The sequence below is a fragment of the Gymnoscopelus braueri genome, assembly GCF_963280865.1.
Source record: "Gymnoscopelus braueri genome assembly, chromosome: 7".
Taxonomy (NCBI): domain Eukaryota; kingdom Metazoa; phylum Chordata; class Actinopteri; order Myctophiformes; family Myctophidae; genus Gymnoscopelus; species Gymnoscopelus braueri.
The window spans coordinates 57,327,245-57,354,755 of record NC_137608.1 but is presented as its reverse complement, the minus strand read 5'-3'; the positions used below and the strand labels follow the sequence as shown (position 1 = coordinate 57,354,755).

The window sequence follows — 27,511 nt, the reverse complement described above, 5'->3', positions numbered from 1 at the left end:
TTTCCAAGTCTAGACCAGGGGTCTTCAACATGTGGTCTGGGACCCCTAGAGGGTCAAACACCACGCCCTGTGGTGTAGAGGGAAGAAAAGAGTGATCCAAGTACAGAGGTCAAGGTCAAGTTTACTAAGTAGCGTATTGAGGGTTTAAGTCACACATGGGAAACATACGGCCCGGGGGCCGGACCCGGCCCTTTGACCATCTCATTCTGGTCCTCATAGTCCTCAAAGAAAACCTAAATTACCCCAAAAATCTACATAAATCTACATAAATCTACATAAATGTACATCTTAAAACACAGCATTTTATGTTCATGGTTTTGAGGGAAATGATAACTTGACTCCAATGAATTATTATTATTTAATATTTACCATTAGAGTACATATACCTGCATTCCATATTCCATCCGTATTATTAAATTATTATTTAATCACTTCAATATGAAGTGATGAACTTTAACCTTTAACCTTCTCATCATGTCTCATCTGAAATATTTTAATTAATTACAACATTTTACTTTTATAAACATATTTCTGTCTTTCTTTCATTCTAACTATGTTTTTTCTTCAAAATTTCCCACCATCGTCTTCCCGGAAACAGATGATGTAACATCATATCTTTAATCTGATTGGCTGATTTGTCTAAACTACAGAACGAGTCCTCCTTCATTCTCTTTCAGACTCCAGAACTTCTCTTGAGGTAAACATCTGTTTATTCTCATCTGTTTATTCTGATTGATTGATTGATTGATTGATTGAATACTTTATTAACAGTATAAAGCACAGGAAATACAGTTCAATACAAGGTCAGCTATGAGGATTTAAAACCTAAGAAAGCCTATGGCTTGTTTCCATTGTGGTCCTTTGTACTCAATTCATAGAGACATTTAATGACAGACAGATATACACTACTATGCAAAACATCATGAAAACTGTTTGAAAACAGAAAACCTAAAATATGTACAGTAAACAGTTTGAGGGGGGGGGGGGCTAGGCTTTGACTTTTACAGGGGCCAGTTTCCTGTAGGTACTCTTTTAGAGTGGTTTTGAAGGAGAGTAGGGTTTTACACTCCTTTACGGCTTTCGGTAGGATATTCCACATTGTTGTGTCATAATAGTTCATTAAAATACCTGGACACTTCATAAGAGAGTCAGTCACCACTAGAATTAATGTTTCGGGAGTTTCAACCACACACACACACACACACACACACACACACACACACACACACACACACACACACACACACACACACACACACAGACACACACACACCCCCACCCACCCACCCCCACACACACACACACACACACACACACACACACACACACACACACACACACACACACACACACACACACACACACACACACACACACACACACACACACACACACACACACACACACACACCTCTCATGTGACACTTTGATCACATGACCAGTGTGTTTTTAAAGACATTTCATGGTTTCAGCAGTGAGATGTAATGAGGCTTAGATTGATGTTTAATGAACATGAACAGCATTTTACACACACACACACACACACACACACACACACACACACACACACACACACACACACACACACACACACACACACACACACACACACACACACACACACACACACACACACACACACACCCCAGGGTTTCCGCTAGGCATTTTTTGGGCCGGCCACCATGGCCGGCAGGATTATATTTTACCGGCCAAAGAATACATTTACCGGACATATTATAATTAACGTCACATGCGTGTTTGCACTGCTGTCATGCACCCAACTGATTGGGCTCATTACACCTCGTTACGTTTGCTGCGCTTCTTTCCACTTTATCACAGATGCAATCTGTTCCTGTTTTTATAGATAACTAAATGATATGATCTACTATATCATGCAGAGATGTGGCTTGCCAAAAATGAAATGAATAAAGTGGGCATGAGTGAACTGCTGCGTGATGAATAGCCTACCAAAACATCCGCTCGCGGCGGCTCGCCCCAAAACACGGTCGCCCCGGGGAAAATCCGGCGGTATTCGCCTGGTAGGGTATTCCTAAACAAACATATCAGTAAACTATGCCTAAACCTAAACGTATTCCTATCCTAATCTTAACCTCAGTAAAACTATACCTAATCCTAAACCTATTTCTACCCTTATCCTCAGTAAAACAAATACAAGAACCACTGGTCCTCCTGAACAATGGGGGCGAGGGTGTTCTGGGGCGAGTCCTAATAACCCTGCGGGCTGTGGTTTCCCTGCGCAACACCGTCGCACAGTATAAACAAATGAATATATATTTTGGGCTTTACATCGATTCTCATTCAACCTTGATATGCAAAAGTAGGTTTTGTTAACGTGAATTATATGTGTCATGATATATGTGGCCTTGCGCGAGGTTGATTACTTGCCTATAGTTGCTTTCACCAACTTTCACCACTGTATCCATTGCAGACAGACAGTCACTGTGCTTGTATAATATCCACGACCCACACGTGTTCGGGTCCCTTTATCGAGAATTGGGTCCGGTTTGGTTCAGATTCTATCACCTCGGAAAATCCAGGTTCTGTTTATCAACACCCGAGCGAACCACTCTGTCTAGTGTCTCCTCAGCGCTGAAAGACACAGCCGTGTCTCTCAGCTGTGCTGTGTTGTGTCGTATCAAAAATAGCAGACATACAAGCTCACAACGCGGCGCGTTGCGACGTGCTGTGAGCTTGTAGCTCTGATATCTGATACCATCGTACAACGAAAAGGCTATTCTATAACTGCAGCGCAGAGCAGGCTGTCGGAATTAAACCACACAGTCAGATCATGATAAAAACTTTAAATGATTATGATTTTAATGGTTGTAGCCAACTACTTTATCCAAATAATAATATTAATAATAGGCTTAAATGATAAAATAGCCTAATAACAGCATTTTCCCAACCGGCCACGGTGGCCGGTGGTGTTTATATTTACCGGCCAATTAAACATTTTACCGGTCAATGGCCGGTAAATACCGGCTAACGTAATCCCTGACACACACACACACACACACACACACACACACACACACACACACACACACACACACACACACACCTCTGAAGTAACACTTTGATCACATGACGTGATGGTTTCATCAGTGAGATGTAATGAGGCTTGGATTAGAGGAGCGTCTGTGAGGCAAGGCAGTTTTATTTGTATAGCACAGTGGTTCTCAACCAGTGGTCCGGGGACCACCAGTGGTCCTTGAGGGGGTTCCAGGTGGTCCCCAGCTAAATGGAGAGTTTGGTAACCAAATGGACCCTTACTAGATCTTTAACTCTTGAGAGTGTAAAATGCAACCAAATGGACCCGTAAGGGTCCATTTGGTTTCATTTTACACTCTACAAGAAGTCTGCACAATTAGATAATGTAGAAGAATTGATATTTTGATCAACATTTGCCTGTTATTTCTGAAATGGAACCAACATCAATACAACATGGATGGAATTGTGGACAAAATCTCATCCAGCGATGACAAAGTTTTGTGTCTGAGAGTCTAAATGTCATCAAACGGTGATGAATCTGTGGCTCAAATGCAGAATAAATAATGGAATTGATCTGAAAAGGGTTGAAACCCACTGGTATAGCACATTTCAACAAAAAGGCAATTCAATGTGCTTTATACAAACATCGGCCTCATAATGGCGCTATGATAGGCCGATCTGTGTGCGCAGTTTCGCAGCGACCGGGCCAACGGTGCCGGAGATTAGCTGTTCACAGACAGACTGACACACGTACGGACAGACACACGGACACACGGACGGACGGACGGGGTGCAAAACATGCTCTCTCACCACGCCGTATGTAAAAATAACTCAATCAAAGGCAGCAGAAAACAGAAAGGCCTTTAGTTGAGTCTTAAAAGGATCCCTGGCTAATAAACCGAATAATTCTTCCTTAATGCATTATATTTGTCCTCTATAACTAAAATACAAATAATTAAACACCTTAAATATTGTATATTTTTTAAACAATTAATATTTTACTCATGAGGTGCAATGCCCGTCGCAAGATGATGATGTCATTTGTCCATGTGTGGTCTAGCCTTATGGAATTTATGGAATACACAAGCAAAAAAAACATATTTAAACTAGAAAAAGTGCTCCTTGGAGCACAGGTCTCCGCCAGGTCAGGTAGGTTATTGTGGCCTCCTGGTGGCGCTATAATAGGCCAATGTTTAAAGGGTGCCATTTGTTCTTAGGCCTTGCACGGCAATCGGAGACTGCATTCATGGTTTGAGGCATTTTGTGCAAAAAAACAAGTTTTGCTATATTAGACCTGCTGGTGGCGCTATAACAGGCCAATGTTAAAAGGGTGGCATTTGTTCCTCAACATAGTGTGAATGTGCGTGCAAAGTTTGACCGCAATTGGACGGTGCGTTCATGATTTGTGGAATTTTGTTCAAAACAAGCCACTACTGCAAACTTTAGATGTCAATCTTAGCCAATGAGGATGGAATATGAAAAATCAAACACATCCGTCTTGATCACATGACTATGGAGATCATCTGTACCGTTTTGCGTGAAATTTGGATAACATCGGAAGGAGTAATATAAAAAAAAATGTTTTACATAAGTCGGCCTCCTGGTGGCGCTATAAAAGGCAAATGTAAAAAATGCAGGGCAAAGGTTTTTCCTTGACCTCTAGGGAAGATCGGTGCAGTGATAGGTAAAAATATGAATCGGCCTGTTATAGCGCCACCATGAGGCCGATTTGAACATTTTCAAGTGTCATTTCTTCCTCGAAATATTGGATGAAAAATCAAAAAAAAAATCAAAAAAAAAAAATTGTTTTACATAAGTCGGCCTCCTGGTGGCGCTATAAAAGGCAAATGTAAAAAATGCAGGGCAAAGGTTTTTCCTTGACCTCTAGGGAAGATCGGTGCAGTGATAGGAAAAAATATGAATCGGCCTGTTATAGCGCCACCATGAGGCCGATTTGAACATTTTCAAGTGTCATTTCTTCCTCGAAATATTGGAAATATGCGTCCAAAATGTCACGGAAATTGCATTCTGTGTTCATGATTTGAGGCATTTTGTTGAAAACAAAGCACTCCTGCAAACTTTGGAAGCCATTTTTAGCCAATCAGGATGGAATATGAAAAATCTGAAAGACACGTTTTGTTTAATGACTATAGAGATACTGTGTACCGATTTGCGAGAAATAAATGACGCTTCACCGGTGCGTTTCAATGTTGTAGCGCTCCTTTCGCAGCCACTGCTTCTATTTTTTTTTCTTTTCACGCCGTATGGGCACCAAACTGGTACACAGTTTGGCTAAGAATGGCTTCTAAAGTTTGCAGGAGTGCTCCGTTTTGAACAAAATGCCTCAAATCTTGAACACAGAGACTGAGTGCGATGTCCATGAAAATTTGCACACACATTCCCACTAGGCCGAGGAAGAAATGCCAATTGAACATTTTCATATCAGCCTCATGGTGGCGCTATAACAGGCCCATTCACGTTTTTATCTATAGAACTGCACCGATCTGTGTGAAACTTTGCACGCACACTCCCTAGAGGCCAAGGAAAAACCTTTGCCCTGCATTTATCACAGCTGCCTTTTATAGCGCCACCAGGAGGACGACTTTTGTAAAACACATTGTTTGCTATTACTCCTTCACATTCTGTCTAAAGATCACACAAATCGGTACACAGTATCTGTATAGTCATGTGATCAAGATGTAAGTGTCCGATATTTCATATTCCGTCCTAATTGGCCAACATTGGCTTCCAAAGTTTGCAGGATAGGTCCGTTTTGAACAAAATGCCTCAAATCATTACACATCAGTGTGTGATTTCCGTGACATTTTGCACGCATATTCCCACTAGGCAGAGGAAGAAATGCCATCCTTTTCAAATTGGCCTGTTATAGCGCCACCAGCAGGTCTAATTTAGCAAAACACATTTTGGCACAAAATGCCTGAAATCATGAATGCAGTGTCCGATTGCTGTGAAAGGCCTAAACACAAATGGCACCCTTTTCACATTGGCCTGTTATAGCGCCACCAGGAGGCCACAATAACCTACCTGACCTGGCGGAGACCTGTGCTCCGAGGAGCACTTTCTCTAGTTTCTAATGGTTTGGTATGGGTGATGGGAAGTGACAAACGGGTGCCAGTGAGGGTGCTACCAGACTGTGGATCATTATATTCTTTAGTACCAGAGTCTGTGTTACCTTTTACACCTGAAAGTGATACAGGGAGAGCATTTAGTTTCAGGGAATGAGGATGTTTGTGTTTCCTGTTCCAGTGCATGAAATGTCTCTCCTTTCAGAGTTGCTTCATGGAGAAGTTCACATGGGGCAATGGTGGAAAAAGTACTCAAATGTTTTACTTAAAAGTATCAATACTGCAATGTAGAAGTACTCTTTCACAAGTAAAAGTCCGGAATTAAAAATGCACTTGAGTAAAAGTAAAAAAGTATTGGAATCAAAAATGTACTTAGAAACACCTCAAAAGTGTAATTGCAAACTGCAGTACTTGAGTAAATGTACTTAGTTACCACTGCATGGGGGTGCGGCCGGAGTTGCCGGTTAAAGGTGTGGACATCGTTCTCGGTAACGACCTCTGAGGGGAACGAGTATTAGCAGATCAGGTACCAAATGTAATCTGGTAAAAAGCTCAATAACTGATTACTGTTTTACTTCATAATTATGTAACAACTCAACTCAACCAAAACTTTATTTATATCACATTTAACATGATCATGTCAACCATAGTGCTGTAATGACACAAACTAAACAATACAATATAAACAGACATAATTTGTCATAGCAAACAATGACATAATGCATGCACACGCGCGCGCGTACACACACACACACACACACACACACACACACACACACACACACACACACACACACACACACACACACACACACACACACACACACACACACACACACACACACACACACACACACACACATACACACACACACACACACACACACACACACACCCCTCTGAAGTAACACTTTGATCACATGACATGATGTATCATCAGTGAGATGTAATGAGGCTTGGATTAGAGGAGCGTCTGTGAGTTCCCGGTTTGATCCCTGACTCCTCCTGGCTTCATGTTTAAGTGTCCTTGAGCAAGGCATTGAACCCCTAACTGCTTCTGATGAATGTGAGAATGTGGAACACCTTAGTTTAACATTATTAAAAGTAAATTAACCCTTAATAGAGTTTTACTGCTGCCTTCTAATCCAGTCCTATATTGCACAGATAAGAGCAATGGTCTCTGAATTATGACCATATGTAATGTTAAGCACTGTGTAACACTGTGTAACACTGTGTGACACTGTGTGACACTGTGTGACACTGTGTGACACTGTGTGACACTGTGTGACACTGTGTGACACAGTGTTACACTGTGTTACACTGTGTAACACTGTGTAACACTGTGTAACACTGTGTAACACTGTAACACTGTAACACTGTAACACTGTGTAACACTGTGTGACACTGTGTGACACTGTGTGACACTGTGTGACACTGTGTAACACTGTGTGACACTGCCAGAACTTCTCTTGAGGTAAACATCTGTTTATTCTCATCTGTTTATTCTCATCTGTTAAATTCAGTTCAGTTGATGATGAAGATTACAGCCACCCTCCTCATCCTCTCCTCTGTACTTCATGTCAAAGCGATCCCAGGAAGTAAGTACATTATATTTATGTTATTATATTAAAGATACTGTTATAAATCTACTCTTATTATATAAAATAGTCATTCACAAATGTACTCTCGTTATATAAAATACATGTATATTTCTATTGTTATATTTATATTATTAAAACACTCAGCATATCTATATTGTTATACATACATTCCATATATCTTTTGGCAAATAAAATATATGTCTATGTTGTTATTTATATAAATAACAATTGTGTCTTGTCTGTTGATTATATTCTGAATAATATACTGTTATATTGATATATCAAATATACATACAGTTTATTCATAGTTTTATTATTTATAATACCATTGGTAAGCGGTAGCTCAGCCTCAAGGCCTTTGGATCAATTATTTTACACTGTGCAACCTGACTTATGAACAATATACACTAATAACACACACACACACACACACACACACACACACACACACACACACACACACACACACACACACACACACACACACACACACACACACACACACACACACACACACACACACACGTTTCTAACCTTTCATTATATTGTATTATCAGTGGTGTAAAGTAACTAAGTACATTTACTCAAGTACTGTACTTAAGTACAATGTTGAGGTATTTTTACTTTACTGGAGTACATCCAATGTACTATATTTTTACTTCTACTCCACTACATTTCAGAGGTAGGCCTAAATATTAAACTTTTACTTCACTACAATTATTTGACAACTTTATTTACTAGTTACTTAGTAACTAAAGTTTTGATTACAAAACATACACCTCAGTCCTACATACATTTAGACAATTTGAAAATAGCCGATCTACAAGCTCACAATGTGTTGCGATGCGACGCATTGTGAGCTTGTAGATCTGCTATTTTCAAAATATTTTCATACATTTGAAAACTTGTGAAATGGGACATTCTGCATAATGAGTAGTTTTTACTTTTGGTAATTTAAGTACATTTTGATACCAATACTTTTGTACTTTTACGTAGGTAATTTTTTTGCTACTTTTTCCGCCACTGTATATTATATTATATTATATTATATTATATTATATTATATTATATTATATTGTATTATATTATATTATATTATATTATATTATATTATATTATATTATATTATATTATGTTCACATCATGAAATATATCATTATGAATCTGTTTCATAATATTACATGATTGTTTAACATGATGATGATGATGATGATGATGATGATAAAGAAGTTTGTTGTTATTTTCATCTTTGTTTTATTTCCAGTGTTCCATGAGCACATTCAACTCTCTAGCTGTTCAGACACAGTTAAAGACTCTTATAAAGAGTTCATGCATGGACTGGATGGTGAAGTGATGTTCTACGCAGACTTCAACAAAGGGAAGGGGGTGGAGCCTCAGCCTTCGTTTGTAGATCATATCACCTGGCCAGGAGATTATAAACTAGCTTTGAATCTGCAGGCGTGGTGTAAAGGCAACCTGGACAACATTCTCACTGCCTTGAAGAAACCACCAGTGAAAGGTACATGAATACTATGAACACAATAGTTATTAACTAAAACGGTTGAATATATCTAACATGAATGAAAATGTTTAAACATGTATATTAAGCATTTATGATTTTATGGTAAAATATTTTCTGAATAATATGTATTTTTAATAAACATGAATATGTGCTCAAGGTGCTTTAATTTATGGTACAACTATGTAGATGCAGTGGTGTGTTCTATAGCCTATACGTGGTAGTATACCGTGCAGACTTTTTTTTTAATTTAAAGCCTATACCATCCAAAAACCGTCCGAGGATTGAGAAGCGTAGCTGATATACAGGAGGAGGGGGGGGGGGGGGGGATCAGACTTCAATAGACTTTTTCATGTGATAATGAGTGACCTCTGAATTTCACATGTACGCTAGGCGGGAGAATAACACACTAACGTAGGCTATATAGTATGTTTTTCATACATGAACACACACACTAACGTAGGCTATATAGTATGTTTTTCATACATGAACACACACACTAACTTAGGCTATATAGTATGTTTTTCATACATGAACACACACACTAACGTAGGCTATATAGTATGTTTTTACACACACACTAACGTAGGCTATATAGTATTTTTTACACACACACTAACGTAGGCTATATAGTATGTTTTTACACACACACTAACGTAGGCTATATAGTATTTTTTTCATACATGAGACACACACACTAACGTAGGCTATATAGTATGTTTTTCATACATGAACACACACACTAACGTAGGCTATATAGTGTGTTTTTCATACAATGAGACGCAAACACTAACGTAGGCTATATAGTATGTTTTTACACACACTAACGTAGGCTATATAGTATGTTTTTCATACAATGATACACAAACACTAACGTAGGCTATATAGTATGTTTTTACACACACACTAACGTAGGCTATATAGTATGTTTTTACACACACACTAACGTAGGCTATATAGTATGTTTTTCATACATGAGACACACACACTAACGTAGGCTATATAGTATGTTTTTCATACATGAGACACACACACTAACGTAGGCTATATAGTATGTTTTTCATACATGAGACACACACACTAACGTAGGCTATATAGTATGTTTTTCATACATGAACACACACACTAACGTAGGCTATATAGTATGTTTTTCATACATGAACACACACACTAACGTAGGCTATATAGTATGTTTTTCATACATGAACACACACACTAACGTAGGCTATATAGTATGTTTTTCATACATGAACACACACACTAACGTAGGCTATATAGTATGTTTTTCATACATGAACACACACACTAACTTAGGCTATATAGTATGTTTTTCATACATGAACACACACACTAACGTAGGCTATATAGTATGTTTTTACACACACACTAACGTAGGCTATATAGTATTTTTTACACACACACTAACGTAGGCTATATAGTATGTTTTTACACACACACGAACGTAGGCTATATAGTATTTTTTTCATACATGAGACACACACACTAACGTAGGCTATATAGTATGTTTTTCATACATGAACACACACACTAATGTAGGCTATATAGTGTGTTTTTCATACAATGAGACGCAAACACTAACGTAGGCTATATAGTATGTTTTTACCAACCCGATCTCCAGAGATTACCGTAACATTGCACGGAACGAGTGCACTTCATTCCGTGGATAGCCGCCTCGGAACTCCCGAATTGCGTGCATATGGTACGGCGCTGCCTTGTGACAAAACCATTTCGGAGGCGCGCAGTCACAGGCGAATTGTCCCCCCGTGAAGGACCACCGAGGGAGCTAAGGCGACCGAGTTGCCGTCCTGAACGGTGGGACGTTCGCCTGTGCCTACTCAGCGCCGTTTGAGTTATGTACCGATAGGCACAGAATCGTAAATTTTATTGTGCGGACTGCTCTGCTTCCGGGTTTTTCCGTGTTGCGACTGGTTACGCCCACCGTGGGACTCGCCGTACATATGCACGCAATTTGGGAGTTCCGAGGCGACTATCCACGGAATGAAGTGCACTGTTCCGTGCAATGTTACGGTATTCTCTGGAGATCAGGCTGGTTTTTACACACACTAACGTAGGCTATATAGTATGTTTTTCATACAATGATACACAAACACTAACGTAGGCTATATAGTATGTTTTTACACACACACTAACGTAGGCTATATAGTATGTTTTTCATACATGAGACACACACACTAACGTAGGCTATATAGTATGTTTTTCATACATGAACACACACCAGGGACGTGCTGGCCACTGGGAAATTCGGGAAAATTCCAGAACGGCCGCGCCATGTACGGGCCGCCAAACGGCCGGTGGGCCACCCAAAATATATATTTTATAAAAAAAATAAAAATAAAAATTATTTGAAAATTTTTCGTAAAATCCCAGAGCTGAATTTTGGTCCCAGCACGCCCCTGACACACACACACTCTAACGTAGGCTATATTGTATGTTTTTACACACACACTAACGTAGGCTATATAGTATGTTTTTCATACATGAACACACACACTAACGTAGGCTATATAGTATGTTTTTCATACATGAGACACACACTAACGTAGGCTATATAGTATGTTTTTCATACATGAGACACACACACTAACGTAGGCTATATAGTATGTTTTTCATACATGAGACACAAACACTAACGTAGGCTATATAGTATGTTTTTCATACATGAACACACACACTAACGTAGGCTATATAGTATGTTTTTCATACATGAACACACACACTAACGTAGGCTATATAGTATGTTTTTACACACACACTAACGTAGGCTATATAGTATGTTTTTCATACATGAACACACACACTAACGTAGGCTATATAGTATGTTTTTCATACATGAGACACACACACTAACGTAGGCTATATAGTATGTTTTTCATACATGAACACACACACTAATGTAGGCTTTATAGTATTTTTTTCATACATGAACACACACACTAACGTAGGCTATATAGTATGTTTTTACACACACACTAACGTAGGCTATATAGTAGGTTTTTCATACATGAACACAGACACTAATGTAGGCTATATAGTATGTTTTTCATACATGAACACACACACTAACGTAGGCTATATAGTATGTTTTTCATACATGAGACACACACACTAACGTAGGCTATATAGTATGTTTTTCATACATGAACACACACACTAATGTAGGCTATATAGTATTTTTTTCATACATGAACACACACACTAACGTAGGCTATATAGTATGTTTTTACACACACACTAACGTAGGCTATATAGTATGTTTTTACACACACACTAACGTAGGCTATATAGTATGTTTTTCATACATGAACACAGACACTAATGTAGGCTATATAGTATGTTTTTCATACATGAACACACACACTAACGTAGGCTATATAGTATGTTTTTCATACATGAACACACACACTAACGTAGGCTATATAGTATGTTTTTCATACATGAACACACACACTAACGTAGGCTATATAGTATGTTTTTCATACATGAACACACACACTAACGTAGGCTATATAGTATGTTTTTCATACATGAGACACACACACTAACGTAGGCTATATAGTATGTTTTTCATACATGAACACACACACTAACGTAGGCTATATAGTATGTTTTTCATACATGAACACACACACTAACGTAGGCTATATAGTATGTTTTTCATACATGAGACACACACACTAACGTAGGCTATATAGTATGTTTTTCATACATGAACACACAACTGAATCAGTTGTGTGAAGCTCCTCCCATGTGGCTTCCTGCTGTAAATGTAGCTTTGGGGAGGAGGGGGGTTGAGTGGCCCCGCCCCACTCATTAAAGGACGACTTCACCGATTTTCAACCTATCTTCATATAATTGACCCTCACTAATGCTCATGATAAAATGGTAACATTTTTTCTACTTGGTCTGTGTCTCGTCTACCAGTGACATCATTATTAGAAAGGATTTTTTTTCCAACAAGATTTCAATTTTTTTATTTAGATTTTTATTATCGGGGGAACATTATTACATTGCAACTTTCCAGAAATACAAAGCCTGCATTTTCTATTAGCTTGGATTCCCCATCGATGATGTCACTGGTAGACGGGTTTCTGAACTGTCCACAGCCCTCCTCTGAGACACAGACTGAGTAGAAGAACATTTTACCGTTTTATCATGAGCATTAGTGAGGACCAATTATATGAAGACAGGTTGAAAATAGGTGAAGTCGTCCTTTAACTATTCTATTGTTATTTAATTAGCTTCCAATGGTTCTTAATCACTTGTCCCATTCACCTGAAGACGCTCCCTCGTCTCTCACAGTGAGTTGCAGTCAGTGTGTGGGCTGCTAGCAGTGGTGGAAAGTAACTGAGTAGATTTACTTACTAAGTACTGTACTTAAGGTACAATTTTGAAGTATTTGTACTTGACTTCAGTATTTCTCGTTTTCAATACTTTTACTTCTACTCCACTTCATCTCTGATCCAAATATTGTACTTTAACTCCACTACATTTATTTGAAAACTTATAATAGTTACTTTACAGATTTTGATTATTATTACAAAACATACATTAACCACTTCAGCCCTATATACATTTTGGTTATTTGAAAATCGCAGATCTACAAGCTCACAATGCGTTGCGATGTGACGCGTTGTGAGCTTGTAGATCTGCTATTTTCAAAAGATTTGAAAACTTGAAATGGGACATTTCTGCAAAAAGAGTAATTTTACTTTTGGTATTTTAAGTACATTTTCATACCAATACTTTTGTACTTTTACTCAAGTATATTTTGAATTCCGGACTTTCACTTGTTAGAGTATTTCTATATTGCAGTATTGATACTTTTACTTAAGTAAAACATTTGAGTACTTTTTTCCATCACTGGCTGCTAGTAGCCCCGCCTGCCTCCTATTACTCTGTGGCTGTGGCGCACACACACACACACACACACACACACACACACACACACACACACACACACACACACACACACACACACACACACACACACACACACACACACACACACACACACACACACACACACACACACACACACACACACACACACACACACACACTCTCTCTCTCTCTCTCTCTCTCTCTCTCTCTCTCTCTCTCTCTCTCTCTCTCTCTCTCTCTCTCTCTCTCTCTCTCTCTCTCTCTCTCTCTCTCTCTCTCTCTCTCTCTCTCTCTCTCTCTCTCTCTCTCTCTCTCTCTCTCTCACACTTTAATTTCTTTACTTGGATTTTCAATTAAAAGACATGAATCATGTCAAAATCCAAGATAATACGATTATACAACAGTTACCATCAAAATAAAACACATTAAAATGTATTCATATTGTGAGGCATTTCTCTCTCTAAATAACAACCTTTCTGTGAGTGTTATCTCTGTTATCCTGGAAATACATGATGGGTCAGACAGACAGACAGACAGACAGACAGACAGGCAGGCAGGCAGGCAGGCAGGCAGGCAGGCAGGCAGGCAGACAGACAGACAGACAGACAGACAGACAGACAGACAGACAGACAGACAGACAGACAGACAGACAGACAGACAGACAGACAGACAGACAGACAGACAGACAGACAGACATTGTATTTAAGATATTCAATCATTAAAACAATTGTAATGACAGATTTCACATCCTGAACCTATTTTAGTCTTTATGTAGTGACATATTTGGCCGATGGGGGGCAGTTAGTCTAGTGTTGATATTATACAGATGATAATAAAACTGAACATTAATGACATTTTTAATTGTCTATTTCCAGATGGATATGTGCTCTATATGGCTCTCCGCTGTGTGTTTAACTCCAGTGAGCTGAAGGACATACAGTACATACAGTCATATAATTTTGATGGTGATGAGTTCATCAGGTGGGACAGTAGAGTAGATCAGTTTGTTGGATACACTGAGCTTGGTGTGGAGAACGCAGAGCGCTGGAATAAAGATCCTGGAACACTGGCTGGGATGAGAGCACAACGAGAGGCACTCTGCAAACCCAACATTGAGATCTACTACTCCTCTGTTCTGAACAAGAGAGGTGAGCTGATCTCAGAGCAGCACTCAACACTCATCACCTCATAAACTATAACATGACATCATAATAAATCATTCTATTCAGAGATGATTAATGGTGTTAATTTTGATCTGATAATGATTATAAAACATTAATCTATTAACCCATTCAATCCGGGGTCGCATCTCTGTCATTTTACATTTCTTTGGCTATTCAAAAATAGCAGATCTACAAGCTCATAGCACGGCACCGAGTGCCGCGCTATGAGCTTGTAGATCTGCTATTTTTGAAAAATCGTGAACATTTGTGCAAATCTTTGAATATATATATTTTTTAAAGTGAACATTTGTAACTCACATCTTTGCTTCTGGGGGTCCCTGGAACAACAATATTTGACAAATGTTTGCTTTAAAAATATAAATATTTAAAGATTTTCACACATTCTCACGATTAAAAAAAATCGCTCATAGCGCGGCACCGAGTGCTGTGCTATGAGCTTGTAGATCTGCTATTTTTTTATAGCCAAAGAAATGTAAAATGACACAGATATGTTCCTGTTTTGAATGGGTTAATAATCTGAGAAACATTTCAGATCCTCTTAACCCTTTAAGACCAGGAGCGCATCTGTGTCATTTTAACATTTCTTTGGCTATTCAAAAATAACAGATCTACAAGCTTATAGCGCGGCAACGAGTGCCGCGCTATAAGCTTGTAGATCTGCTATTTTTTGAAAAATCGTGAACATTAATGTGCAAATCTTTGAATATATATTCTACAAACTGTTTTTTGAAATGTATCAAATTGCTATATCAGTGGTGCTCCAACTGTTCCATGTCAAGGACCCCAAAATGATGTATTTGACCGCGGACCCCCATCTCAAAATATGTTGTTCCAGGGACCCCCGGAAGTATAGATCGGAGTTAAAAATGTTCTCTTTAAAACGTATATATATATATTCAAAGATTTGCACACATTTTCACAATTTTTCAAAACATAGCAGATCTACAAGCTCATAGCGCGGCACTTGGTGCCGCGCTATGAGCTTGTAGATCTGCTATTTTTAAATAGCCAAAGAAATGTAAAAATGACACAGATGCGTTCCCGGTCTTAATGGGTTAAACACTTAAGCCTGATTCATACTGTATCCTAACACGCTGTCACACAGTGGAAATAGCAGATCTACAAGCTCACAACATGTGGTGTCACCATGGTACACCCAGTATAAATGAAACATAGAGATCTATTTCTGAGTGTTTTCACCCTCATATAATGACCTTCCTAAAATAGAGACACCAGGATGAATGTTTTTAAATGAACTTTAAAAAGAACCATGCAGGATAAAACACACCTCTATCTCTATACACTTCATTTACCCTGGTTTTATATTTAATTATGGCCTTTATTAGTTTGTTTTCTATGTTTTTAATCACTTTAGTCATATTTTACAGGATTATGTGTATTGTTTTGTTTGTTTCTACTTTTGTTCATTTGAACTATTTTCATTCAATGATATTGCTTGGTTTATTGTTGTTTATATAAAGCACTGTGTAACAGTGAATTATTTAATATGTTTAAATTACAATATATAAATGCATTCTATGTTGTAGAAAACTAGAATATTGTAGAATCTACAGTATTCTATGAAACATTTGTTCTCTGGTGCCATCTGGTGACCAAACACTGACATTTACAGTTACAATTTACAATGTAGGCATTTATCAGACGCTCTTAATCCAGAGTGATTTACAGTAAACAAGGTAAACATGAGGTAATACATCAAATGCATAGAAATAGTAATCTAGAATCATAGGTAAACCATGAACATATAATCAGTCTAATATCAGTATAATATCTAACAAATAAATAATCTGTAAATTGAAACCAACAAACTCTAGGAAGCCAGGTCTACAATGAACCTGTTATCTGTCTACATGCTATGGGAGGGGTTGTAGGGTTGGATCAGGCTTGAAGATATGGGGGTGTCATACCTTTGGTTGCTTTGTAGGCCAAACGTGAACATTTTGGCTGGTTGAAGATCAAACGTGTTGCGGCTTTGCGGCTTTCTGGTTCATTTGGATCTCATTTGGATGATATACAATTGTTATTGTTAATGACATTTTCCTATGACTGGTATAATAATAATCATCATCATCATCATCATCATCATCTTTTTTAGGAGTGGAGCCCAAAGTGAGTCTGAAGTCAGAGACTCCCCCTCGTCGTGGTGAACACACTCACATGCTGAGGTGCAGCAGCTACGACTTCTATCCTAAAGTGATCCTGGTGACCTGGTGGAGAGGTCAAGAACCTTTGACCTCTGGTCTCTCCTCTACCGATGAGCTGTCTGATGGAGACTGGTACTACCAGTACCACTCCTACCTGGAGTACACACCCAGGTACACACCTAACAGACACCTATACATAGAAATACACACCTCTACTGGTACTACCAGTACCACTCCTACCTGGAGTACACACCCAGGTACACACCTAACAGACACCTAAACATAGAAATACACACCTCTACTGGTACTACCAGTAATATTCCTACCTGGAGTACACACCCAGGTACACACCTAACAGACACCTAAACATAGAAATACACACCTAATAGTCTATATATTCTTTACAAATAAAACAAGTGTTACTCACTTGCTGAAAATGGCCCATTAGTTGGCAGGCTAATATTAAGTCACACACACAAACACACACACACGCACACGCACACGCACACGCACACACAAACACACACACACAACAATTCCTCCGAGTCCCGACCATGTTTATCACCAGTCCACTCCAAACACAACCACGCAGCAAGCTCGTGAACGAGAACGCACACAGAGACCCGCGCGTGAGCGTGTTATACTACACACACAGGTACACACTATAACATGTGTATCTCGTTACTTCTGCCTCTTGCCTTCCTATTTTTCCTGCAATGGGGAGGAAATAGTGGAATACACAATAAACACTAGAGCGGAGGAGAGCCCAGCGGGGCATTCACACTTCTACACAAAAAAAGTCCAAGTTATTTTTTCCAAAAAACTAAATATGAATCAACGGATCAATGTGTTGAATCATGGTGTGTTTCAGCGTGTAGATCGGCTACTTTCGTAATCTGTCCTATGTTAGTGCTAATTAACAGCTGCTCACTCACTGTTAAGGTCCTTACACACCGGCGAATATGCGAATATACGAAAAATTCGGACTCGTTCCGAATAATTAAAAGACGCTTTTTTCGCTCCGCGAAACTGGTGTAGAAGCTTGCATTGACTTTATAAGGTTTTTAAAAAAAACTTATTATTCGCATGAAAAAGATCGCCCCGGTGTGTAAGGACCTTTAGTGCTAATTAACAGCTGCTCACTCACTGCCAGACCGGGCGGGGAGGAGGGGCCACTTCAGCTCTGAGCAGATCCACATGGACACACATTCTACTTGAGGACGCAGCACGTCATGATTATTTTAGGCAGAGAAAATATCAGTAAAAGCTTATCTTATTGCCTATAACGGCCTAATGCTATGGTGCCTAATTGTAGTGTGTGTGTGTGTGTGTGTGTGTGTGTGTGTGTGTGTGTGTGTGTGTGTGTTACAGATCAGGAGAGAAGATCACATGCATGGTGGAACATCCCAGCCTGACCGCGCCTATCAAGATGGACTGGGGTCAGTTACTGTAATCTACTGTAATCTACTGTAATCTACTGTATTCTACTGTACTCTACTGTAATCTACTGTACTCTACTGTAATCTACTGTAATCTACTGTAATCTACTGTACTCTACTGTACTCTACTATAATCTACTGTAATCTACTGTAATGTGTTACACTACACTCTGTTTTAAGGCTTAAAGGATTATTCTCTATTTGTACCTGAAGGTATATTTGTTTTACAGAAAGTAAAAACAGCACTCCATAAAAAAAACAATACAAATACATGTAAACTTAAACTCCTAAAAAGTAACCATTCTAATAAGAAGGTCATGACAGGAGCCTCACCTACTTAGAGCTTATAAGTGTCTTGTCTAGATGAGGTCCATCATCTTAGTTTACTAATGGCTGCTCCCACATCCACATGTTAGCTACCTGTACTAAACATATTATACACAATAAAACATAGTTGGCTGCTACATGACTTCAGTAGTTGGCCACTGATATAGTTTACTTTGTTTTAATCTGTTTACTGTACAGTTTAACTGTACTGTACTCTGTCTTATATCACAGATTGTGTTTGTTTGGTTGTTGTCATATTATTGTCAGATGACTCCATAGAGTCAGTGAAGAACAAGGTGTTTTAATCTACTGTAATAATACAATATCATATCATATCATATAATTATTATAATATAATATTTGTGTTGACAGATTTCTCCATGCCAGAGTCAGTGAAGAACAAGGTGGCCATGGGAGCATCAGGTCTGGTTCTGGGTCTGGTCTTGTTCCTGTCTGGATTCATCTACTTCCAGTGGAAGAAACGAGGTGATTAACATGTTTAATTAACATGTTTATTACATGCTTAATTAACATGTTTAATTAACATGTTTAATAAACATTAATTATTATACTTCCAGTGGAAGAAATGAGGTCAGATCAACAGAGGATCGAATGACATGTGGAACCCTCACAGAAATGCAAACAAACAAACAAACAAACAAACAAACAAACATGTAAAGCCACAACCTAAACTGTTTTGTATTGGTTTAGAACCTTAACCGGTTTAGACCAGTTTAGACGACCTAGTTAGAGTTCAAAGTGTGTTCTATGTTGTCACATTTAGCTTTAATACATCAGTGTTACATTTAGTCCTAAATAAGAGTCAAATGTTCACATTAGTTCTGATGCAACATGTGACCCTGATGACTGAACCCTAATGTTGTTGTGTTATTGTGTTATTGTGTGAAAATGTTATGGAGAAATACACACAATACATGTACGATGTATTCCCCACACTTTGGCAGTGTCCCTTTAACAGAGTCTGTCTGTCTGTCTGTTTTAACTGTCTCTCTTCTTCTATCAGGTCGTATTCTGGTGCCGACAACCAATGACGATCTTTAGACTCCTCCCACACACCCAGGTTCACTTCCTCTTTCTTTTTAATTCACTTTTATTTAAAATGTATAAAAGTGTATAAAACTAGAACACATACACAAAACAACATGCTGGTTGGTTCCGGTTGGTGTTGCATTGTTTTTGTTCCCCACATAATGTCAATCAATTAGTTTATTCTCGCTAGTCACGCTACGAGTTAGAATAAAAGATGAACATACCGAACTATTATTATACCAAAAGAAAAAAAATGATTATACCAATTTGAACCAGTTTTAAACTGGGGGAATCATTTTGGAGGCGCACGGCACCGGTGGTTCCGGCCGCCTGATGACGTAAAGTTATTTCCGCTCCGACCAGATCAGAAACCCGAACATGGTATTGATCCCAGCCTAGAGTCTGCAGGAGTTTAGATCCCATAGCCTGAGAGGACGCCGGTCAGGTGATCAAGTCAGGAAGTGATCTGCCTGTGATTCAGTTCAGTGAAGAGACGACACAATGCAGCCAAACTCTGAACCAATCATTTGAACTAAACATTGAACTGAACTGAACCCAGTGATTCAGTTCATTGAATATAAGGGAAGGTTGTTCTAAAGTGTTAACATGTTCACACAGTTAATACATTCTGATTCTTATTGGTTTATTGTCTTTTCACAGAACACCTGGGTGTGTTTTCAGAGAAGCAGAGAGTCATCGCTGCCCCCTGGTGGAGAGAGGAGGAAATACATGTGTGTCCAATCAGCTTTTAAATATTAATAGTCATAACAGCAGCACAATGATGACATCATCAAGCTTTTAAATAGTCATAAGAGCAGCACAATGATGACATCATCAAGCTTTTAAATAGTCATAACAGCAGCACAATGATGACATCATCAAGCTTTTAAATAGTCATAACAGCAGCACAATGATGACATCATCAAGCTTTTAAATAGTCATAACAGCAGCACAATGATGACATCATCAAGCTTTTAAATAGTCATAACAGCAGCACAATGATGACATCATCAAGCTTCTAAATAGTCATAACCATAGATATAGAAACCTAGACACCTCATTGGTCTCTTCAGTTTGTTGGAGCCTGTTTCGTATGGTTGCCGCCATATTTCCGGGGGGCACCGGCACTGGCCAATCACAGCGCGTTGACTACTGGCCAATCACAGCGCGTCTTTTCCAGGACTTGTCAGAATCTAGTTGTTCCGCCCCCATCTGCCTCTGATTGGCCAACCGAACGCCCCCTTCTGTGACGCACGTGGAAGTTTCCAGCTTACCCCCCGGAAGCGGAAGCGCGCCCGCCATACAGACGACTCAGAGCCAGAGGAGGCGTCTACCTTTATATGTCTATGGTCATAACAGCAGCACAATGATGACATCATCAAGCTTTTCAATAGTAAAAAAAAAAAAAAAAAAAACAGCACAATGATGACATCATCAAGCTTTTCAATAGTCATAACAGCAGCACAATGATGACATCATCAAGCTTTTTAACAGATGTGTCTTTTAAACAAAATGCTAAGGATAATTAGTGTGGGCGATTCATCAAATAACTGTTATAGTTTCTGTGGTCAGAAAACACAAACATAACATGTCAGAGACAACACTTGTACTGAGTTCTACACAAAGTGTTATGGAGACCAGCCAGCCAGTGTCGCCAGCCAGCGTGGAGACGGTTAACGTTACAATTCAAGGGTCCAGTTGTTTGTAATAACAGCGTTGTTTTAACACAACAAACTTAAAAACGATCAGCTCCGCTGTGTGGTGTAAATAAATCAGTATAAATGTAAGTTTAGTCCAGTATAAAGTAACAAACAAAACTTTCGAAATCGTGTTATATTCGTGGTCAAAAAAGTGTTTGCTGCCGTCCTCACTCAGGCTCCAAACATTTCCTCCTGTCCAACTGTCCCCCGACAGTCTGTCTGTCATTCCTTAATCAAGAGGTTCCTGCACCCTGTGGGTTCTATTGCATAGCTCAAGCAGCGGGGGGGCAGCAACGGGTGTCCAAACAGTAAATAAAATATAGATCAACTAAATTGGCTCTAACATACCGGCCCCTAATTGTTAGCCGTCTAGGAGAACAATTGCTTAAAAACAAAAAATGAGCCAATAAATCAAAACAAATGAAATCTCTTGAAGTAGGTGCTAGATTCTGATCTCTTCAGATTTGAGATGCACCTATCTTCAGTCTTAGGTTATTCAACGTTCAGCTTCTAAGAGAAGACACAGCTTATTTACTGGTCTCTCTAAAGTACTAGTTTTAGTCCTGATCCTCACGCTTCGCACAAGGCCTTTTGATCCGGGTAAGGTTTCAATAATCCGGCCAAGCAGCCAGGAGTTCCTGGGAGCGGTATCATCCATGATCAAGACTAAATGGTTTTTTGTGAGGTTCCTTTTTGGTTTCAACCATTTACTTCTCTCTTGCATAATAATAATCAATGAGGAGCCGGTCATTATTGAGAAATAAACCCAGACAGAATGATTAGACCCCGACACGATAGCAGAGGGTCTTTATCACCCTGAAGGGCTTTATTTCTCATTAATGACCTGCTCCCCATTGATTATCCTGCTTATTACATGGCTACTTAATAAAGACATTCATAAATCTACCATAACAGTAATAACAAAACAAAGGATGAAAGCATTCATTAATTTATGGCAGAGCAACACGGTCGCCTCGGAAAACAACTGGAAGTGTTGATAAAATAGAATCAATATTCAGTTACTGTATTGATTATTTATGAGTCTTTGATTAGACAACAGTCTGTTATTGAGTTCAGAGGTCATTCATCAAAAGAAAAGCGATGAATTCAGTGATTGACCAATCAGAATCAAGCATTCAACCAAGCCGTGTAATATATTAAAACATTAAATAAATGATCACACACACAATCAGAGTTCTTCATAACATTAATATTAATATCTGAATGGAAGTCAGTCAGTCAGCCATGTTTGTGAAAAAGGTTTTATTGTTTTATAATTGACCATAAGTCATTTATTTTGTAATCATTTATAATGTGTGATAATTAATGTGTTACGATAATTATAACATCACTGTTTCCCTGTGATGGGTGGACCTAAACCCTCTAGGGTGGTCTGAGGTGATGGGTGGACCTAGACCTTCTAGGGTGGTCTGAGGTGATGGGTGGACCTGAACCCTCTAGGGTGGTCTGAGGTGATGGGTGGACCTGGTCCCTCTAGGGTGGTCTGAGGTGATGGGTGGACCTAGACCTTCTAGGGTGGTCTGAGGTGATGGGTGGACCTAGACCTTCTAGGGTGGTCTGAGGTGATGGGTGGACCTGAACCCTCTAGGGTGGTCTGAGGTGATGGGTGGACCTGGTCCCTCTAGGGTGGTCTGAGGTGATGGGTGGACCTAGACCTTCTAGGGTGGTCTGAGGTGATGGGTGGACCTAGACCTTCTAGGGTGGTCTGAGGTGATGGGTGGACCTAGACCTTCTAGGGTGGTCTGAGGTGATGGGTGGACCTAGACCTTCTAGGGTGGTCTGAGGTGATGGGTGGACGTAGACCTTCTAGGGTGGTCTGAGGTGATGGGTGGACCTAGACCTTCTAGGGTGGTCTGAGGTGATGGGTGGACCTAGACCTTCTAGGCTGGTCCGGGGTTATGGGTGGACCTAGATCCTCTAGGGTGGTCTGAGGTGATGGGTTGTACGAGTTGTACAAACTCTTGTTTTATTATTGTATTGTTTTATTGGATCTTGTTTAGTCGATACACTTATTTGTTTTAGCTCGTGCTCATTTGATTTTGCTATTTTGTCTCATCTGTTTAATAAAGTAGGTAGCTGATATATTGCACTTTTACCTTAGCGCTAGGTATATTCTTAGTTGCTTGTTTTTGCAGGAAATGCGCTTAAGACTTCTAGTGATTAGTAGTTTTGTTCCCTGCCTATGTTGAATGCACTTATTGTAAGTCGCTTTGGATAAAAGCGTCTGCTAAATGACTGTAATGTAAAGTCTGCTAAAGGAAATGGGTGGACCTAGACCTTCTAGGGTGGTCTGAGGTGATGGGTGGACCTAGACCTTCTAGGGTGGTCTGAGGTGATGGGTGGAACAATTAGACAATGGTGGTCCGCCACAGTCTATGAAATTAATGGGAAACACTGATGACATGCAATCATATTAAGTAAGGATTTATATGTAATCATTATGTAAAAATTTACTTGTAATCCTGAGCAGGGGAGCAGATCTCATTACAACTTAATAATATCAATAATATCACCAACATAGAGCTAACGCTAGGATTTAAACTAACTAATAATGTTCACAATGATTACAGTTTGTCTGACATTTGGTATAAAAAACTAATCCATGTTCAATGCATGAAACAAACTATAATGTTATGATGTAAATAATCCATTAGATTAACAACAAACACATGAACATGCCTCCATGTTTAACTGATTTAACTACAAACACATGAACATGCCTCCATGTTTAACTGATTTAACAACAAACACATGAACATGCCTCCATGTTTAACTGATTTAACAACAAACACATGAACATGCCTCCATGTTTAACTGATTTAACAACAAACACATGAACATGCCTCCATGTTTAACTGATTTAACAACAAACACATGAACATGGCTCCATGTTTAACTGATTTAACAACAAACACATGAACATGCCTCCATGTTTAACTGATTTAACTACAAACACATGAACATGGCTCCATGTTTAACTGATTTAACAACAAACACATGAACATGCCTCCATGTTTAACTGATTTAACAACAAACACATGAACATGCCTCCATGTTTAACTGCAGGTTTTACAAACATTGATTCTTTCACATTAATTCACATCATTTGAGATTTGATTTGATTTTGGTAAAAGATATACGAGAAAAATCACAAAACAACTTAAACCCAAGATAACACATTAAAGTGTAATGAAACACTTGTTTACAATGTGGTCCTGCAGCATAACTAAACATAAATAAATACAAATAAGAATCATAATGTTCTTTCTCCCTGGGATCAGCACCCCTGACCATGAATGGTTTGCCGTTAGATTGTGGGTTTAATTTGCTTGGTTTGAATATCAATAAAAGAAGGAGAAACATTGTGTCTCATTGTGTCACTTTGACCTCCACAAGGTCACCAAGGTCAAACCTTTGTTTACCATGTTGATGATGAAGGGATGTGGACCATGTTGACTCAATGTGTGTGTTTGGTACTTTATTTTATTCAAGTTGTAATTAATGCAAGAGCATAGAAACGGAAGGCATTGCTCTTGCATTAATACTAATAAAACAAGTTAAAATCGATGATGTCACTGGTAGGCAGGTTTCTGAACTGTCCTCAGCCCTCCTCTGAGACACAGAAGACACTCCACTCACTCACTCCACTCACTCACTCGCTCCACTCACGCATTAGCCCCGCCTCCCAGCGAGGAGGAGAGGATGAGAGTCTGGAGGAATCAAGCAGGTTAGACTGATGGACACGTTCCAATTCCTCTCTCACTCACTACCCCTGCATGTCATGTTGTTTATTAAATGAGTATTTCTCTGTTTGACATGCATTCTCACACAAAAACTAAATGATTGTATAAAAACAAATCAACCCATTATTTAATGTGTTTCTTCGGTAGCTTAGCAGCCTTAGCTCACTGTTATTCAGAATGAGATTGAGTTTACAGTATGTGGCCCATGGTGACATCCATCAATTCTGGATTAAAAGCTTCTAATATATTAACAATTCCCCAAAATGTGTTGTAATTTTGCCAGACATCTCCACTCCTGTGCCGTGCCCCTCCCTTCCCTCCCCTACGCCTACAGTCACACAGTCACACACATCTCCTCCCCCGGCCTGTCCTAATCTCCAGAGTCCCTGGTGACGACCAACCAGCCGGTTAACAAACAAAACTATATTGTTTGCCCCCCTTTAAGTCAGATACCAGACTATAACTTCACTTACAAACGTTTCGTCTGGTTGTGAAGAAAGTCTCATTCAGGTCCAAACAGCTGATACCCACCCTACTGCCCTGCTTAACTAGCTAGTCATAAATCAATCAATGGATTTAACGTTAGATAACAACCACACGACCAATGTCGGTATAATATGTTGTTGGTAGTCGAGCATGTGAAACTATCAGTATATTATGCTTGTGTAGTAACCTTATAGGTTTACATTAAGTAATCTACTGATGACAAATAGGCAAGTCCAAATGACCTTGCAGAAAAATACTTCTGACTTCTGACTACAGTATTGGCCTTATATCCATGCTGTTGTATTTCTGGGAGATTAACCCTTAACTAGACGCGTCGCAATTCAGGGCAATTGCAGAGTGTGGTTGCTCCGACATCAGTCGCGTGTTGCGGGTTTTGGGGTCCCAGGAATCAGTTCTGGGTTCAGTTAGGAGTAGCCCAAAGTAAATACAATACAATACAAAAGTAGTGTGGCGAGATTCTCTGCAGTGGAGGTTATGTAATGGTTTTATTGTTCATGTGGACATGAGCTGTAGAGGATTAATATTGAAGGTTGTAGTGTGGATATGATTAAAATGCCAAATGACATGCATTGCTTACTTTAGTTTTTCTAAAGTATAGTAAACAATGGTACAATTTAAAGATGTGAGGTTGCACCTGTTACAGGCTAGATGTATTGGCTTTATGAGGATATCATTATCAGTGAATAACCCAGTCATCAAATAGGACTGTGTGTGTGTGTGTGTGTGTGTGTGTGTGTGTGTGTGTGTGTGTGTGTGTGTGTGTGTGTGTGTGTGTGTGTGTGTGTGTGTGTGTGCACACACAAATTACAGTATTGGTTCCTAAGTGACTTTGGGCTAAATAAAGTATTCACTGTAAAATATATTCTGTTAGAAGGTATATTATTGTTTTCGGGTATTTTGCTTTTAACAATATGTTTGTATTATTGAAAGAAAGGGGGTATTAATATTATGGTGAGATTTATTTTTCTGAAATACTTTGTTGTGTGAATGTATTTATTTGTATACCTTCTGGATAGAGGTAAGTTCAGCCTGACTTATTTAATTTACTTTGGGTTATAAAACTGCATGAACAGGTTCATTCATAATATTGTGACCTGGAAAGTGCATGAGCATTTATTATTTTAAAAAGAGATCCAAGCTAATTATAACTGAGTTAATCAGAGTGAAGTGTCAAATGCCCTACCCTCAACCATTTGACGTTCGAGGGGACCATTACATAAAATTATAGGTTATA

At 39.0% G+C, this 27,511-nt stretch overlaps 2 protein-coding genes across 3 annotated transcripts in view; both read left to right on the top strand.

The window, feature by feature from the left end:
• Positions 1-27,511, top strand: part of LOC308087883 (H-2 class II histocompatibility antigen, E-S beta chain-like) — a 66,229-nt gene that overhangs the window by 587 nt on the left and 38,131 nt on the right. For both annotated transcript variants that reach the window (XM_080432105.1, XM_080432103.1), the window contains exon 2: positions 7,627-7,696. The gene's annotated coding sequence lies outside the window, so the exon portion shown is untranslated. The remainder of the gene's footprint in view (positions 1-7,626; positions 7,697-27,511) is intronic.
• Positions 8,970-21,938, top strand: LOC308087884 (H-2 class II histocompatibility antigen, E-S beta chain-like). The gene is made up of 7 exons (XM_080432106.1): positions 8,970-9,218; positions 15,017-15,289; positions 17,442-17,661; positions 18,862-18,929; positions 19,629-19,742; positions 20,281-20,337; positions 20,967-21,938. The coding sequence occupies exons 1-6, from the start codon at positions 9,029-9,031 to the stop codon at positions 20,316-20,318; spliced, it is 903 nt and encodes a 300-aa protein (XP_080288232.1). The 5' UTR covers positions 8,970-9,028; the 3' UTR covers positions 20,319-20,337; positions 20,967-21,938.